This window comes from Delphinus delphis, chromosome X, assembly GCF_949987515.2.
Source record: "Delphinus delphis chromosome X, mDelDel1.2, whole genome shotgun sequence".
NCBI classification, from domain to species: Eukaryota; Metazoa; Chordata; class Mammalia; order Artiodactyla; family Delphinidae; genus Delphinus; species Delphinus delphis.
The window spans coordinates 73,743,176-73,761,077 of NC_082704.1; the positions used below are offsets into that span (position 1 = coordinate 73,743,176).

The 17,902-nt window shown below is 39.6% G+C and overlaps 1 protein-coding gene across 1 annotated transcript; it reads right to left on the reverse strand.

The window, feature by feature from the left end:
* Positions 1–15,764: 15,764 nt before the first annotated feature.
* LOC132418525 (histone H3.3A-like) lies at positions 15,765–16,203 on the reverse strand. Its single transcript, XM_060002430.1, has one exon. The coding sequence runs from the start codon at positions 16,184–16,186 to the stop codon at positions 15,776–15,778; it is 411 nt and encodes a 136-aa protein (XP_059858413.1). The 5' UTR covers positions 16,187–16,203; the 3' UTR covers positions 15,765–15,775.
* Positions 16,204–17,902: the final 1,699 nt, after the last annotated feature.

A 17,902-nucleotide genomic window follows, 5' to 3' on the forward strand; every position in this document is an offset into this window, starting at 1 on the left:
AGTCCCCCAAGACATTATTAATAGCCGTTTTTACTCTCATTCTCTCATAAGCACAGTGGAATTTTCCCAAAGATACATGATGTCTGATGATGTCATCATTCTAATTTAATATATAATGGGTATATAATTGTAATTTGTAAAACAATTTATAAATATTTAATATGTTAGTTTTAAACTGTTATATGGTAAATACTGATAGATATAACCCATATAGACAAAAGCTCTTTGGGATCCTATAATTTTTTAAAAGTGTAAAATTGTACTAAGTCTAAAGAGTTTGAGAAGCACTGACATAGACCAAGCTTGATTCACAAAGCATTATTTTTCATAATACAAAAACACCATGGTCTTTGTTTTAGCTGTGATGACCATGGAATGGCCTTCTCCATTATGTGAGGTAGGAGAACGAAGAAGAAAGCTAAACTAAGATGAACCAGTATCCAATGCCATTGAAAAAAGAGCCATGCACAGATACATCTGAGTCTACTTTACATCTTGTTTGGCTCATTCAGAGTAATATTCAGAGTAGTATTTAGACATATGAACTGACCAATATTTACTTTGAATTTTCAGCTTCCACATAGATAATAATGGCTCTTATATCCTGTTAGTATAAGTGATGATCTTAGTAGTTTAAAGGGGATATCATATTTTTCTTCTAATTTTTAGGGAAGAAAACAAAATCTTCAGCTGCTTTTTCTACTATGGTGTCACCTTTTTAGTTTTGCATCCATTGGCTCAGCAAACATTGAGGAAAATGGTACATACCACCCATAAAAGAAATGATCAGATCTGGTTTAAAAGATGACAGACAATTTCGTCATTATCACAGAATCAAAATAGGCATCTGGCTTATTCCAAATGTGATTGATCCCTCTTCTGGATCCTGATACAATTTATTTTCTCTGCTGCTCATTTGTGATTTATAACATACTGCTTTTCACAGCTAGTTATTTTTTTAAATATATAAATATTTAAACTTCTCTCCTGATCTGTTAACCACATGAGGGATTTTTGACAGGTAGTTCATTCTTTAAGCACTTTTAGAGAAGATGAAAACAAGTTGGAAGTCCCAATTTCCATTTCTCAAATTTCAACTTGAGTGACATAAAATCTGTAGTTCCTTGCTTGCTAGAACCAAAGTTTATTCACTTTAGTGACACTACATAAAGCATCAATTTAGAGTCACTGATAATGTGGTGTGTTGCTTTTTCTCTTATCTGTATTACATTTTTAATTAAAGGTTTTACTGTGCTTATACTGTGAGATTCTGAGAGAATAACTCATTTTTTTAGATCTATTAAATATAGTGGTAATGGACCTTAAAGTCATGCCCAAACGATGCAGATCCAAATAATTAAAGCCAGTTTAGTCACCAACTATGAAAATAATTACAACATTGCTTTTATTTACATTTTTTGGTTTTTTTCTTTTTAAATTTTTTTATTGAAATATAATTGATTTGCAATATTATATTAGTTTTGGGTGCACAGCACAGCAATTCAGTATTTTTACAGATTATACTCTATTAAAAGTAAGTAAAAGATAATGGCTATAATTCCCTGTGCTATATGATATATCCTTGTTAATTACCTATTTTATACATAGTAGTTTATAGCTCTTAATCCCATATCCCTAACTTGACCATCCCCCTTTCCATCTCCCATCTGCTAACAACTAGTTTGTTTTCTATAAATGTGAATCTGTTTCTTGCTTTCTATATACATTTGTTTGTATTATTTTTAAAATTCCATATGTAAGTGATATTATACAGTATTTCTCTATCTGACTTATGACACTGAGCATAATATTCTCTACATCCATCCATGTTGATGCAAATGACAGAATTTCATTGTTTTTTATGGCTGAGTAATATTCCATTGTGTATATACACCATATTTTCTTTATCCATTAATTTGCTGATGGAAATTGTGTTGCTTCAATATGTTTCCAATTGTAAATCAATTTTGGGGTGCATGTATGTTTTTGAATTAGTGTTTTCATTTCTTTTGAATCCATACACAGGAGTGAAATTTCTGGATCATATGATAGACAGGAGTGAAACTTCTGGATCATATGATAGTTCTATTTTTAGTTTTTTGAGAAATTTCCATACTGTTCTCCATAGTGGCTGCACCAATTTACGTTCTCACCAATGGTGTACATGTGTTCCCTTTTCTCCACATGCTTACCAATATTTGTTATTTGTGGACTTTGAAACTAGCCATTCTGACAGATGTGAGGGGATATCTCATTGTTGTTCTGATCTACATTTCTTTAATGCTTAGTGGTGTTGAGCATCTTTAATGTGCCTGTTAGCCATCTTTACATCTTCTTTGGGAAAAATGTCTATTCAGGTGTTCTGCTCATTTTTAATTGGATTGTTTGTTGTTTTGCTATGGAGATGTATCAGTAGTTTATATAATTTGGACATTGACCCCTTATCGGTCATAGCATTTACAAATATTTCCCCCCCGCCATTCAGTAAGTTGTCTTTTCATTATCTTGATGGTTTCATTTGCCGTGCAAAATCTTTTAAATTTAATTAGATCCACTTTGTTTATTTTCCTTTTATTTATTTATCTTTTTCGCCTTAGAAGACAGAACCAAAAAATATTTCTATGATTTATGTCAAAGAGTGTCCTGCCTATGAGCTCTTCTAGGAACTTTTTTTGGTTTCAGGTCATACATTTCAGTCGTTAATCCATTGTGAGTTTATTTTTGTATATGATGTGAGGAATTTCTAATTGCATTCTTTTACAGGCGCTGTCCAGTTTTCCCAGCACCATTTATTGAAGCAACTGTCTTTTCTTCATTGTGTATTCTTGCCTCCTTTGCCATAGATTAACTGACCACAGGCATGTGGGTTTATTTCTTGGTTCTCTATTCAGTTCCGGCGATATATGTGGGGTTTTATTTTGTTTTTCTTTTTTTGCCAGTACAGTGCTGTTTTATCTTTTCAAATTTCTTTATTGGAGTATAATTGCTTACAAAGTTGTTAGTTTCTGTTGTACAACAAAGTGAATAAGCTATAACTATACATATATAACCATATCCACTCTTTATTGAGCTTCCTTCCCATCCTCCCTATCCCACCCATCTACGTCGTCACAAAGCATCGAGCTGATCACCCTGTGCTATGCAGCAGGTTCCCACTAACCACCCATTGTACATTTGGTAGTGTATATATGTCAATGCTACTCTCTCACTTTGTCCCAGCTTCCCCTTCACCCACTGTATCCTCAAGTCCGTTCTCTACATCTGAGCCTTTATTCCTACCCTGCCGCTAAGTTCATCAGTACCGTTTTCTTAGATTCCATATATGTGCATTAGCATAAGGTATTTGTTTTTCTCTTTCTGACTTACTTCACTCTGTATAACAGACACTAGGTCCATCACCCTCACTACAAATAACTCAATTTCATTCCTTTTTATGGCTGAGTAATATTCCATTGTATATATGTGCCACACCTTCTTCATCCATTCAACTCTCGATGGACTTTTAGGTTGCTTCCATGTCCTGGAAATTGTAAATAGTGCTACAACGAACATTGTGGTACGTGTATTTTTTGAATTATGGTTTTCTCAGTGTATATGCCCAGTAGTGGAATGGCTGGGTCATATGGTAGCCCTATTTTTAGTTTTCTAAGGAACCTCCATAATGTTCTCCATAGTGGCTGTATCAATTTATATTCCAACCAACAGTGCAAGAGGGTTCCCTTTTCTCCACACCCTCTCCAGTATTTATTGTTTGTAGATTTTTTGATGATGGCCATCCTGACTGGTGTGAGGTGATACCTCATTGTGGTTTTGACTTGCATTTCTCTAAAGATTAATGATGTTAATCATCTTTTCATGTGTTTGTTGGCAATCTGTATATCTTCTTTGCCTGTTTGTTTTGTCTATTTAGGTCTTCCACCCAGTTTTGGATTGGGTTTTTTGTGGGGTTTTTTTGATATTGAGCTGCGTGAGCTGCTTGTATATTTTGGAGATTTATCCTTTGTCAGTTGCTTCATTTGCAAATATTTTCTCCCATTCTGAGGGTTATATTTTTGTCTTGTTTATGGTTTCCTTAGCTGTGCAAAAACTTTTAAGTTTCATTAGGTCGCATTTGCTTATTCTTGGGACCATTACTCTACGAGGTGGCTCAAAAAAGATTTTGCTGTGATTTATGTCAGAGTGTTCCACTTATGTTTTCCTCTAAGAGTTTTATGGTGTCTGGCTTTACATTTAGGTCTTTAATCTATTTTTAGTTTATTTTTGTGTATGGTGTTAGGGAGTGTTCTAATTTCATTCTTTTACAGGTAGCTACCCAGTTTTCCCAGCTCCACTTATTGAAGAGGCTCTCTTTTCTCCATTGTATGTTCTTGCCTCCTTTGCCAAAGATAAGCTGACCATATATGCCTGGGTTTATCTCTGGGCTTTCTATCCTGTTCCACAGATATACATTTCTCTTTTTGTGCCAGTGCCTTACTCTCTTGATTACTGTGGGTTTGTAGTATAGTCTGAAGTCAGGGAGCCTGATTCTTCCAGCTCCATTTCTCTTTCTCAAGACAGTTTTGTTTATTCAGGGTCTTTTGTGTTTCCATACAAATTGTGAAATGTTTTGTTCTAGTTCTGTGAAAAATGCCATTGGTAGTTTGATAGGGATTGCACTGAATCTGTAGATTTATTTGAGTAGTATAGTCATTTTCACAATGTTTATTCTTCCACTTCAAGAACATGGTATATCTTTCCATCTGTTTGTACCGTCTTTGATTTCTTTTATGAGTGACTTAAAATTTTCTTCATATAGGACTTTTGCCTCCTGAGGTAAGTTTATTCCTAGGTATTTGCTTCTTTCTCTTGCAGTGGTAAATGCGAGTATTTCCTTGATTTCTCTTTCTGATTTTTTGTTGTTAGTGTATAGGAAGGCAGGAGATTTCTGTGCATTAATTATGTATCATGCTACTTTACCAAATTCATTTATTAGCTCTAGTAGTTTTCTGGTGACATCTTTAGGGTTTTCTACGTATAGTATCATGTAATCTACAAACAGTGGGAGATTTATTTCTTCTTTTCCAATTTGGATTCCTTTTTTCTTTTTCTTCTCTGATTACTGTGACTAAAACTTCCAAAACTATGTTGAATAATAGTGGTGAGAGTGGGCACTCTTTTCTTGTTCCTGATCTTAGAGGAAATGCTTTCATATTTTCACCATTGAGAATGATGTTGGCTGTGGGTTTGTCATATATGGCTTTTATTATGTTGATGTAGGTTCCCTCTATGCCCACTTTCTGAAGAGTTATTTTATCATAGATGGGTGTTGAATTTTGTTGAAAGCTTTTTCTGTATCTATTGAGATTATCATAAGGTTTTATACTTCAGTTTGTTAATATGGTGTATCACATTGGTTGATTTTCATATATTGAAGAATACTTGCATTACTTGGATTAACCTCAGTTGATCATGGTGTATGATCCTTTTAATGTGCTGTTGGATTCTGTTTGCTAATATTTAGTTGACGATTTTGTATCTATATTCATCACTGATATTGGCCTCTAATTTTATTTTCTTGTGACATTTTTGTCCTATTTTGCTATCAGGGTGATAGTGGGCTCATAGAATGAGTTTGGGAGTGTTCCTCCCTCTGCTATATTTTGGAAGAGTTTGAGGGGGATAGGTGTTATCAATTCTCTAAATGCTTGATAGAATTCACCTGCGAAGCCATCTGGCCCTGGGCTTTTCTTTTTTGGAAGATTTTTAATCATAGTTTCAATTTCAGTGCTTGTGATTGTTCTGCTCTTATTTTCTATTTCTTCCTGGTTCAGTCTCGGAAGGTTGTGTATTTCTAAGAATTTGTCCATTTCTTCCAGGTTGTCCATTTTATTGGCATATAGTTGCTTGTAGTAATCTCTCATGATCTGTTGTATTTCTGCAGTGTCAGTTTTTACCTCTTCTTTTTCATTTCTAATTCTGTTGCTTTGTGTCTTTGCCCTTTTTTTCCTGATGAGTCTGGCTAATGCTCAATCAATCTTGTTTATCTTCTCAAAGAGCAACCTTTTAGTTTTATTGATCTATGGTATTGTTTCCTTCATTTCTTTTTCATTATTTCTGATCTGATCTTTATGATTTCTTTCCTTCTTCTAACATTGAGGGGTATTTTTTCTTCCTGTTTGCTTTCAGTACAAGGTTAGGTTGTTTATTTGAGATGTTTCTTGTTTCTTGAGGTAGTATTGTATTGCTATAAACTTTCTTCTTAGAATGCTTTTGCTGCTTCCCATAGGTTTTGGGTCCTCGTGTTTTCATTGTCATTGTTTTCTAGGTATTTTTTTGATTTCCTGTTTGATTTCTTCATGATCTCTTGCTTGTTTAGTAGTGTATTGTTTAGCCTCCATATGTTTGTAATTTTTACAGCTTTTTTTTCCCTGTAATTGATATCTAGTCTCTTAGTGTTGTGGTTGTAAAAGATGCTTGATATGATTTCAGTTTTCTTAAATTTACTGAGGCTTGATGTGTGACACAAAATATGATCTATCCTGGAGAATATTCCATGAACACTTGAGATGAAAGTGTATTCTGTTGTTTTTGGATGGAATGTCTTATAAATACCAATTAAGTCCATCTGGTCTAATGTGTCATTTAAAGCTTGTATTTTCTTATTTATTTTCTGTTTGGATAATCTGTCCATTGGTATAAGTGGGGTGTTAAATTTCCCTACTATTACTGTGTTACTGTTGATTTCCCCTTTTATGGCTGTTAGTATTTGCCTTATGTATTGAGGTGCTCCTATGTTGGGTGCATAGATATTTACAACTGTTATATCTTCTTCTTGGATTGATCCCCTGATCATTTTGTAGTGTCCTTCCTTGTCTCTTGTTACAGTCTTCATTTTAAATTATTTTTATATCTGTTATGAGTATTGTTATTCTAGCTTTCCTTTGAGTTCCATTTGCGTGGAATATCATTTTCCATCCCCTCACCTTCATATGTATGTGCCCCTAAGTCTGAAATGGTTCTCTTGTGGACAGCATATATACGGGTCTTGTTTTTGTATCCAATCAGCCAGCCTGTAGCTTTTGGTTGGGGCAATTAATCCATTTTCCTTTAAGGTAATTATTGATATTTATATTCCTATTACCATTTTCTTAGTTGTTTTGAGTTTGTTTTTATAAGTCTTTTCCTTCTCTTGTATTTCCTGCCTAGAGAAATTCCTTTAGCATTTGTTGTAAATCCGGTTTGGTGGTGCTGAATTCTCTTACTTTTGCTTCTTTGTAAAGCTTTTTTTTTTTTTTGACTGTCTTTGGAATTCTTCGTTTCATTAAGGTTCTCACAAAATACAAAGCTCAAATGTAACCATCTACGTCCACCAAAAAACAGAATCAAGGAAGTGGTTAGCACACAAACAATGATCTTTTTCATTTTTAAAAATATAAATAACAACGTTCAAGGTTTGACAGTTTTCTCCTGTGTGTGTTTCTCTTTAAGGCTTTATGATGCAGACCCTTAAGTACGCATACCTGTCATCAGGATACACTGCCCACAAGCAGGGAAGGCCACCGTGGGTACATTCCTGAGGGTGACACACACTTATCCATGTTGCCTCAAGCCTGTGGAAAACTAAAAATCAGACACCCTCCAATCAGTTCGCACAGTTTCATTAATTTTCTTTCTACCACGAAGTGACAATAGAAAGGGGTAAGTTCCCAGCAGCATTCAAGCTCTCAGAAGATCAATCATGAAGGGCGAGAAGGAAAAGACAGGCTTTTTCCTGGATGGAATTTTTTCCTTTTATCCAGAAAAAACCCCATAACCCATGGAGTTTAAAGGCTGGCTTGTACTGAAATGTTTTTCAGATTAAATAGTGTTGAGTAAAGCTTTTGATTTCTCTGTCGTACCTGAATGAGATCCTTGCTGGGTAGAGTAATCTTTGTTGTGAGTTTTTCCCTTTCATCACTTTAAATATATCCTGCCACTCCCTTCAGGCCTGCAGAGTTGGTTCTGAAAAATCAGCTGTTACCTTTGTGGGGATTCCCTTGCATGTTATTTGTTGCTTTTCCTTTGCTGTTTTTAATAATTTTTCTTTGTGTGTATTTTTTGTCAGTTTGGTTAATATGTGTGTCGGCATGTTTCTCCTTCAGTTTATCTTGTGTGGGACTCTTTGTGCTTCCTGGACTTGATTATTTCCTTTCCCATGTTCAGGAAGTTTTCTACTATAATCTCTTCAAATATTTTGTCAGACCCCTTTTATTTTTCTTCTTCTTCTGGGACCCCAATAATTCGAATGTTGTTGTGCTTAGTGTTGTCCCAGAGGTCTCTGAGACTGTCCTCCATTCTTTTTTTTTTTTTTTTTTGCTGTACGCGGGCCTCTCACTGTGTGGCCTCTCCCGTTGCGGAGCACAGGCTCTAGACGCGCAGGCTCAGCTGCCATGGCTCACAGGCCCAGCTGCTCCACAGCATGTGGGATCTTCCTGGACCGGGGCACAAACCCGTGTCCCCTGCATTGGCAGGTGGACTCTCAACCACTGCGCCATCAGGGAAGCCCTGTCTTCCATTCTTTTCCTTTATTTTTCTTTATTCTGCTCTGCAGCAATTATTTCCATCTTTCTTTCTTCCAGCTCACATATCCATTCTTCTGACTCTGTTATTCTTCCTTTGATTCCTTCTAGAATAATTTTAATTTCAGTTATTTGTTGTTCATTACTGTTTGTTTGTTCTTTAGTTCTTCTAGATCCTTGTTAAACTTTTCTTGTATTTTCTCCGTTCTGTTTCCAAGATTTTGGATCATGTTTCTTTTCATTACTCTGAATTCTTTTTCAGGTATTTTGTTTATTCACTCTTCATTTATTTGTTCTTGTGGGTATTTATCTTGCCCCTTCGCCTGTAAGATATTTCCGTGTCTTCTAATTTTGTCTAATTTACAGTATTTGAGGTCTCCTTTCCCTAGGCTGCAGGGTCGTATTTCCTCTTGCTTCTGTTCGATGACCCCAGTAGTGGGGTTTGTCCACTGTCTTGTGTAGGCTTCCTTATGGGAGGGACTGGTGCCTACGTTCTGGTGCCTGGATCTGAGTCTTTTCCTCTAATGAGCAGGGCTATGTCAGGTGATGTGTTTTGGGCTGTCTGTGAGCTTAGTATGACTTTATGTCATCTGTGTGCTGATGGGTGAATTTGTGTTCCTGTCTTGTTTGTTTTTTGGTGTGAGACATCTAGTGCTGGAAACAGTAGGGTGGAGCTGGGTCTTGGATTCAGATAGAGGCCTCATTGAGAGTTCTCAATGATTAATCTTCCCTGGCACCAGGAATTCTCTAGTGGTACAGCATCTTGGATTCAGCGCTCTCACTCCAGAGTCTCAGGCATGACTTCTGGTCAAGGGACAGAGATCCCCAAATCACTCATCTGACATTAAATGGTTTAAAAGAAAAGACTAACAAAACCCCAGAAAAATGGTAAAAGTAAAATCAAACAAACAGAAAGAGAAACAAGGAAACTTGCACACACAAAAGAGACAAAAACAGAACCAAGTAAATCAGATAGCAAGAGAACCACCAGACAAACAAAAGAACCCAAGAAGGAAATCAAACAATTAAGAAAAAAGCTGACAAAATCCCAAAACATAAAACAACACCAAAGCAAAGTGTCAACTGAAGAATGAAGCAAAGAAACAAAACAAACAGAGAAAAATTATATAAAAAGGAAAAAGAGAATGGAGAAAGAAGACAGAACAACAGAAATCAATGTAGAAACAGAAATATAAAAAAAATAGAATAGAAAATATATTAAAGCAAAAAAAAAAAAAGACAAACAAAACCCCAGCAAATGGTAAAAACAAAATCAAACAAACAAAAACAGAAATAAGGAAACACACACACACACCTAAAAGAAACAAAAACAGAGCCAAATACAACAAAAAGCAAGAGAAAAACAGACAAATAGAATAACTCAAAAATGGAATCAAACAGTTAGGATTAAAACTAACAAAACACATAACCTAAAAAAAAAATCAAACAGTGTGCCAACTGAAGAATAATGTGAGGAAGCAAAACAAACTGATAAAAATGATTTAAAAATTATAAGAATAAAATAAAATACAAAGGGAAAAATCACAGGACAACAGAAAAACAAAGTAGAAATGGAAATATTTTTAAAAAGACAAATATATTAAAGAAAAAGAGGAAGAAAGAAATAAGGGAAAAGAACACAGAACAGCAGAAAAGCAAAGTAAAAATAGAAATGTATAAAAAATAAAAGTATGCTATAAAACATGGAGATCCCAAAAGACTAAAAAAATTTATAAAAAAACTAAAACAACAACAACAAACAAACAAAAATGGAAAGAAAAAGAAACCAAAAACACCCAAAAAAATCTAGAACCAACAACAGAATGAATCAAAACATAATAAAATTAATAATAATAATTATGTTTCCCTGGAGTTTCTGCTGTAAGTTTCCTTGCACACACCATGAGCCACAGTCTACCTCTGCCTCCCCAAGGGGACCTCCTTTGCCTCTGTACTGGTCTCTAGGCCTGCTGTGGGCCCTGTGGAGACCACTCAGACTCTGATCTGGCCCAATTCCTGTGTGTGCTGCCCCCAAAATCCACAGCTGCCAGAGCTAGACCATTTTCATTTGTGGGAACACTCATTGTCTATTCAGATATTCCATAGATGCATGGTCTACCTAGCTGAACATGGGGACTTAATCTGCAGCTTGTGCAGCTGATGTAAAGATTTTTATCTTCCTTAGTCACCCTGTCCCTGGGGTTCAGCTTTGGTTTTATCCTCACGTCTGGTGTGGTCCACCCACAGGATTCTTGTCCTGAGGCTTCCTTGGAGATCTTGGGCCTGCTCCTGTGAGTACTGGGCACAGAGGTGGTATGACTGCTTGGATCATGGGAGCACCAGTGCTGCTACATGCACAGGGAAGCAGGCAGCCATGGGCACAAGATATATGGCCCTAGTGAGGGCCTTTTCTGGTGCCCAGCATAAGGCACATGAGGGCCAGCCATGGCCAGGGTTTTTCTGGCACCCAGCAGCAGGCATGCAAGGGTCAGCCCTGAGAGGACATTTTTTTTAATTGCCCTTTAGCTGGCACATGAGGGCCTGCTCTGCGGGGGCTTTTATTATTTCTTGGCAGCTGGCATGCAAGATGCAGCCCACAGAAGGCTTCTTTTATTGTCATCGGCAGGCACCAGTGTGTGGATGAAAGAGGTTACAATAGTGGCTCCTCACCCTGCATGTTACTCAGCAGTAGTGCCCTGCTTCCATGGCAGTCCAGTCTTCCTCCATAGGCATTTCCTGCTGCAGATTTCCTCCATCCTGTCCCCTCAATCCGTCTCCCCACAGCCAAAAGCACTTCTCGCTCTGGGCCTGTTTCTCCAATCCCCATGCACCAGCTCCCAACCTCTTTGCACAACTGTGAACATATGTCCCAGTCTGGGGCACGTAGGGCCACAGTATGGACCATCTGTGTATTTCTCAATCTGTCCCATCTGCTATAGATAGGCCACTTCACCCTCTTCTGACAGCCTCAAATGCTACCCTTCTGTCCCAATCGATTTTCCCATCAGAGAGGGGATTTCCCCATTGGAGAGAGGGTTTCCCTGAATTCGGAAATCTCTCCTCTGCTTCAGGTCCCCCACCCCAGTGTGCAGGTCCCATCCAACTTCCTCTCCTCCTCCTTCTCCCTTCATATTTTCCATGCTACCCAGTTATACAGGGATCTTTATAGTCCTTTCTGGTGTCCAATGTCTTCTGCTAGTGTTCAGCCAGTGTTCTGTGAGAATTGTTGCATCTATAGATATATTCCTGATGCATCCGTGGAGAGAGATGAACTCCACTTCCACCTACTTTTCTGCTATCTTGAATCTCTCTCTCTACAGTGCTGTTTTAATTACTAGAGTTTGTATTATAATCTGAAGTCTATAAGAGTGATACTTCCAGCTTTGTTCTTCTTTTTCAAGATTACTTTGGCAATTTGAGGTCTTTTGTTGTTCCATATAAATTTTAGGATTATTTGTTCTAGTTCTGTGAAAAATGTCACAGGTATTTTTATAGGGATTGCATTAACTCTCTATTTATTTGGGTAGTATGGCCATTTCAACAATATTAATTCTTCCAATCCAAGAGCAGGGCATAACTTTCCTTTTCTTTGTATTATCTTCAATTTCCTTCATCAATGTTTTATAGTTTTCAGTGTATAGGTCTTTCACTTCCTTGGTTATGTTTATTCTAGGTACTTTATAATTTTTGATGTGATTTTAAACAGAATTTTTTTTTGCTTTCTAGTTCTGTTATTTCATTATTAGTGTATAGAAAAGGAACAGATTTTTGTATATTAATCTTGTATGCTGCAACATTGCTGAATTTATTCTAACAGGTTTTTTGGTAAAGATTTTAGGGTTTTCTATATACAAATCATGTAATCTGCAAGTAGTGACAGTATAAATTCTTCTCACCAGAAGACTGCCAGTAGATCCATGACCCACAGCCCTGAAACCACACTCCCAGGAAACTGGCTCTGCCAACCAGTGGGAAAGCCACAGGACAACCCAGGGCTCTGCAGTCAGCCATGTTTTAACCTGGGCCTACCTACACATGGCAGAAGCCTCCACACAAGGCAAGACCTGGCAACCAACAAGACTGGAGGCCAGCCACACCTACCAGAACACCCACAGTAGTCAGCCCACCAAAAGAGAAGGACCCATGCAGCCCACAATAGAGGACATCCCTAGAGCATATAGCTGTGGTGACCAGAGAGGAGTGTGCTGCTGTGACACATAGGACATCACCTACAAAAGGCCACATTCAAAAGTCAAGAAATGTAACCAACTTACCAAATACATAGAAATAAAAACAGCAAATTAGAAAAAATAAGGCAACCGAAGAATATGTCCCAAGCAAAGGAACAAGATAAAACACCAGAATAAGAATTAAATAAAGTGAAAATAAGCAATCTACTTGAAAAAGAGTTCAAGGTAATGATAGTAAAGACATTCAAAGAACAGAAGGAAAGATTGGATGAACTAAGTGAGAAGTTAAACGTTTCCCAAGATGGCAGAATAAGAGGACCAGAGTTTACCTCTCCCCACAAGTACATCAAGAACACATCTACAAATAGAAGAATTCTCACTGAGCACTTGCTGAACACTAACAGAGGACCTGAGACACCTATAAGGATAAGAAAAGGTCCCCGAATAACTGGGTAGGACAAAAGAGAGAAAATAAAAATAAAGAAAACAGGAAATGGGATGGGACCTGGGCCCCTGGTGGGGAGCTGAAGGAGAGGAAATGTTCTCACAATCAGAGAAGACTCCTCACTGGCGAGATCAGCTGAGATAAAAGGGGAGATTTGGGGGCTGTCAGAGGAAAGAGCAGCAATTGGTCTATGGCAGGGAGGAAAGAGTGAGACTTACACAGATAGTCAATGTCACAGCCCTGTCCACCCCAGCCTGAGACGGGTGTCTGCCAGTGCTGACAGGGTCTGGGTGCTGGAATGTGGTGTTTGGAGAGCAGACCCAGGGAGAGAATTGCTGTTGGCTGCACAGAGACAGCCTGAGGGAACAGGAGTGAGGAAATCCATAACCAGGAATGCTCCTGGAGGAAGCCCGGGCTACCATAGAAATGAAGCGCCATTGCAGAGTGATGCATAAAGGGCAGGGTCACCATCAAAATTCTCTCCCCACATGCCAGCCCCCGCCTCCACAGGCACTAGGAGGGACTCCTGCCAGAGAAAATGCACGCACCCCAATCGTTGCCAACGTCTCCCCCTCCCACCTGAAAGAGTATGCACACTCCAGTCAGCCACCACCCCCAATTCCTCCTTCTGAAACTGGCCTGTGAACCTGGGGTCGCTGTATCTGATCCCTCTTGCTTGGGCAGGGAGCAGATGGCTGTGGGTGACCCATACAGAGAGGTGGGGCTGAAACCAAACCTGAACTCCAGGAGATGTGTGACTAAGGAAGCAGAGCTGAAATCTCTCCTTGAAGCAGTGCAAACCATGGATTAAGACACTGTGATTGGAATGGTTAATTCAGCACATGCAGAACATCTGAATGGACACCAAATGCTCCTACAGCCAAGACAGGTCTAACTTCAGCAGCTATAGACTTTGTGGGGACATAAACGTGGGGGTTGGGACAGGCCAGAGAGTAAGCTGCCCCCATAGCACCCAAAGCAGGTCCGGATCCATAATTACTGCAATCCTTGGACCTGACTTCAGTGGATCTACATTGGGGCTTGGGGTAAACAACATCTGAGAGACAATAGGGCCAGCCACTGGCATATCCACAGGTAAGGTGGGACAGAGAGCAGTGCCTACAACAGTGTAAGCTGAGAGCTTGCACAACAGGTAAAAGGTGACACCACAGAGCACAGACACAGGTGAACTCCTCCAGAGGAGGAAGACTCAGTGGCTTCCGTCCAAGTGGGAGTGGTCCAATCCCACCTATATCACACTGCAGAACAAAAACAAAGCTAAGAAACAGATCTGGGGGCCTCTAACCCAAGAATTAGGGAGCAGACCTCACTTCTGTGAACATCACAGAGCAAAGGGGAAGCCCTGCTCAATATTCAGTGCAGGCTTTGGTCATCACAACATCAGTCACACCTCCTATAAAGAGGATAGCAGCCAGTATACATTGAGGAAAGAGGTGGCAGATATCTATATTAAAAACAACCCTCAGGAGGAGCTTCAAGATGGCGAAAGAGTAAAACGTGGAGATCACCTTCCTCCCCACAAATACATCAGAAATACAACTACATGTGGAATAATTCCTACAGAACACCTACTGAACGCTGGCAGAAGACAGACATCTGAAAAGGTGAGAAACTCCCCACGAACCTGGGTATGGCAAAAGAAAAAAGAGAAAACAGAGGCAAAAGAATAGGGACGGGACCTGCACCAGTGGGAGGGAGCTGTGAAGGAGGAAAGGAAGACTTTCCACTCACGGAGACTGCGGGTGGTGGAGGAGGCAAGCTTCGGAGCCACAGAGGAGAGTGCAGCAACAGGGGTACGGAGGGCAAAGCAGAGACATTCCCGCAAAGAGGATCGGTGCCGACCAGCACTCACCAGCCCTAGAGGCTTGTTTGCTCACCCGCCAGGGCGGGCGGGTGATGGGAGCTGAGGCTCCGGATTCGGTTATATTTCAGGGAGAGGACTGGGTTTGGTTGTTTGAACACAGCCTGAAGGGGGTTAGTGCACCACAGGTAGCTGGGAGGGAGTCTGGGAAAATGTCTGGAGCTGTCGAAGAGGCAAGAGATTTTTCTTTTTTCTTATTTTTTATAGTTTAATGTATTTTAATAGCAAACTTACAGGAACAGCACAGAAGACAGACAACATCAAAAAACATGTACTTGCATATAGGACAACTCAGTTAGAAAAGTATAGTGAATGGATGGAATCTACTGTATGATAAAAATGCTACAAACACCATTTAGTTGCAGTCAATAAGAATTTTACTTGTTTTAAAAAAATCCAAATGATGGCATTGTCCAGAAAAATTTAACATGTTTATTTATAATTGTTATAAAGTTGAACTGCTGAAACTTGTTCACTGAAACATTTTGACTTGCATTAATGCTTTATGTCCCCGCATTTATATTAAAAATTCACACACAAATGAAAATGGTAAAACTGCCAATACCTGATTTTTGTCCCCCATTTTTCCACCTGCAATCATATACTTAGGTACCTTTTGACCCCACGGGGGGGGGGGGGGGAATCTAACGTTCAGAACTACCAATAACAGGAAGAGAATTTTTTTTTTAAATAATGAAATGTTTCCCATCATAGTGGATTCTTAAGCACGTTCTCCATGTATGCAGCATGCTAGCTGGATGTCTTTTGGCATAACCGTTACACGTTTGGCATGGATAGCACACAGGTTGGTGTCTTCAAAAAGGCCAACCAGATAGACCTCACTTGTCTCCTGCAAAGCACCAATAGCTGCACTCTGGAAGCACAGATCTGTTATGAAGTCCTGAGCAATTTCCCGCACCAGACTCTGGAAGGGAAGTTTGCGAATCAGAAGTTCAGTGGACTTCTGATAACGTCTAATTTCACGGAGTGTCACGGTACCAGGCCTGTAACGATGAGGTTTCTTCACCCCTCCAGTAGAGGGCGCACTCTTGCGAGCGGCTTTTGTAGCCAGTTGCTTCCTCGGTGCTTTACTACCGGTCAATTTGCGGGCAGTCTCCTTTGTACGAGCCATGGTATAAAGACCTCCTTACTTACCTCCCTTCTCCTTCGGCAGAAGCTCAGCGAGCTAGAGGCGGCGCTGGCATCAGAGAGCGACAGTGGCGTGGTGGCGGCAGTGAACACAATTAAGAGACTTTTTCTTGCCTCTTTGTTTCACGATGCGGGAGGAGAAGGGATTAAGATCGCCGCTTAAACAAGCTCCAGAGATAGGCACGAGCCACAGCTATCAGCATGGACCACAGAGATGGGCACGAGATGCCAAGGCTGCTGCTGCAGTCACCAAGAAGTCTGTGAGCAAGCACAGGTCACTATCCACTCCTCCCTCCCGGGAGCCTGTGCAACCGGCCACTGCCAGGGTCACATGATTCAGGGAAAGTTTCCCCGGGAGAACACAGGGCATGCCTCACATTGGTGCAACGTCACACCAGCCTCTACCATCGCAGGCTCGCCCCTGATTCCATAACACTCCCTCACCCCGGCCTCAGTGAGCCAGAGCCACCGAAGTAGCTTCTCCTTTTACCCCGTCCTGCCTGAGTTAAGAACAGATGCTGTCAGGCGACCTACATGGTGAGGCGGGGCCAGGTACAAAGATGAAAACTGGGACCTGTGCGAATAAAGAAGAGAAAGGAAAATTTCTCCCAGGAGCCTCAGGAGCAGCGGATTAAATCTCCACATACAACTTGATGTACCCTGCATCTTTGGAATACCTGAATAGACAATGAATCATCCCAAATTAAGGAGGTGGATTTGGGAGCAACAATATACAATTTTTCCCTTTTTCTCTTTCTGTGAGTGTGTATGTGTATGTTTCTGTGTGTGATTTTGTCTGTATGGCTTTGTTTTTACCATTTGTCTTAGGGTTCTGTCTGTCTGTTTGTTTTTTTTAGTATAGTTTTTAGCACTTGTTATTATTGGTGGATTTGTTTTTTGGTTTGGTTCCTCTCTTCTTTCTTTCCATATTATTTTTTATTACTTAAATTTTTTTTACTAATTAAATTTATTTTTATAACTTTATTTTATTTTCCCTTCTTCTTTCTTTCTTTCTTTTTTTCCTCCCTTTTATTCTGAACTGTGTGGATGACAGGCTTTTGGTGCTCCAGCCAGGCATCAGGACTGTGCCTCTGAGGTGGGAGAGTCAAGTACAAGAGACTGGTCCATAAAAGACCTCCCAGCTCCACATAATATCTCCATCTAAACACCAAGACCCATCCCCACTCAACGAGCAGCAAGCTACAGTGCTGTACACCCTGTGCCAAACAACAACAAGACAGGAATAAACCCCATCCATAAGCAGAGAGGCTGCCGAAAACCATGATAAGGCCACAGAAACCCCAAAACACACCACCAGAAGTGGACCTGCCCTCCAGAAAGACAAAATCCAGCCTCATACACCAGAACACAGGCAGTAGTCCCCTCCACTATGAAGCATAGGCAACCTACTGAACGAACCTTAGCCACTGGGGACAGACACGAAAAACAGCAGGATCTACGAACCTGCAGCCTGCAAAAAGGAGAGCCACAAACACAGTAATTTAAGAAAAAAGAGAAGACAGAGAAACACTCAGCAGATGAAGGAGCAAGGCAAAAATTTTAATTTCTTTCATCAGTGTCTTATAATTTTCTGCATACAGGTGTTTTGTATCCATAGGAAGGTTTATTCCTAGATATTTTATTCTTTTTGTTGCAATGGTAAATGGGAGTGTTTTCTTGATTTCATTTTCAGATTTTT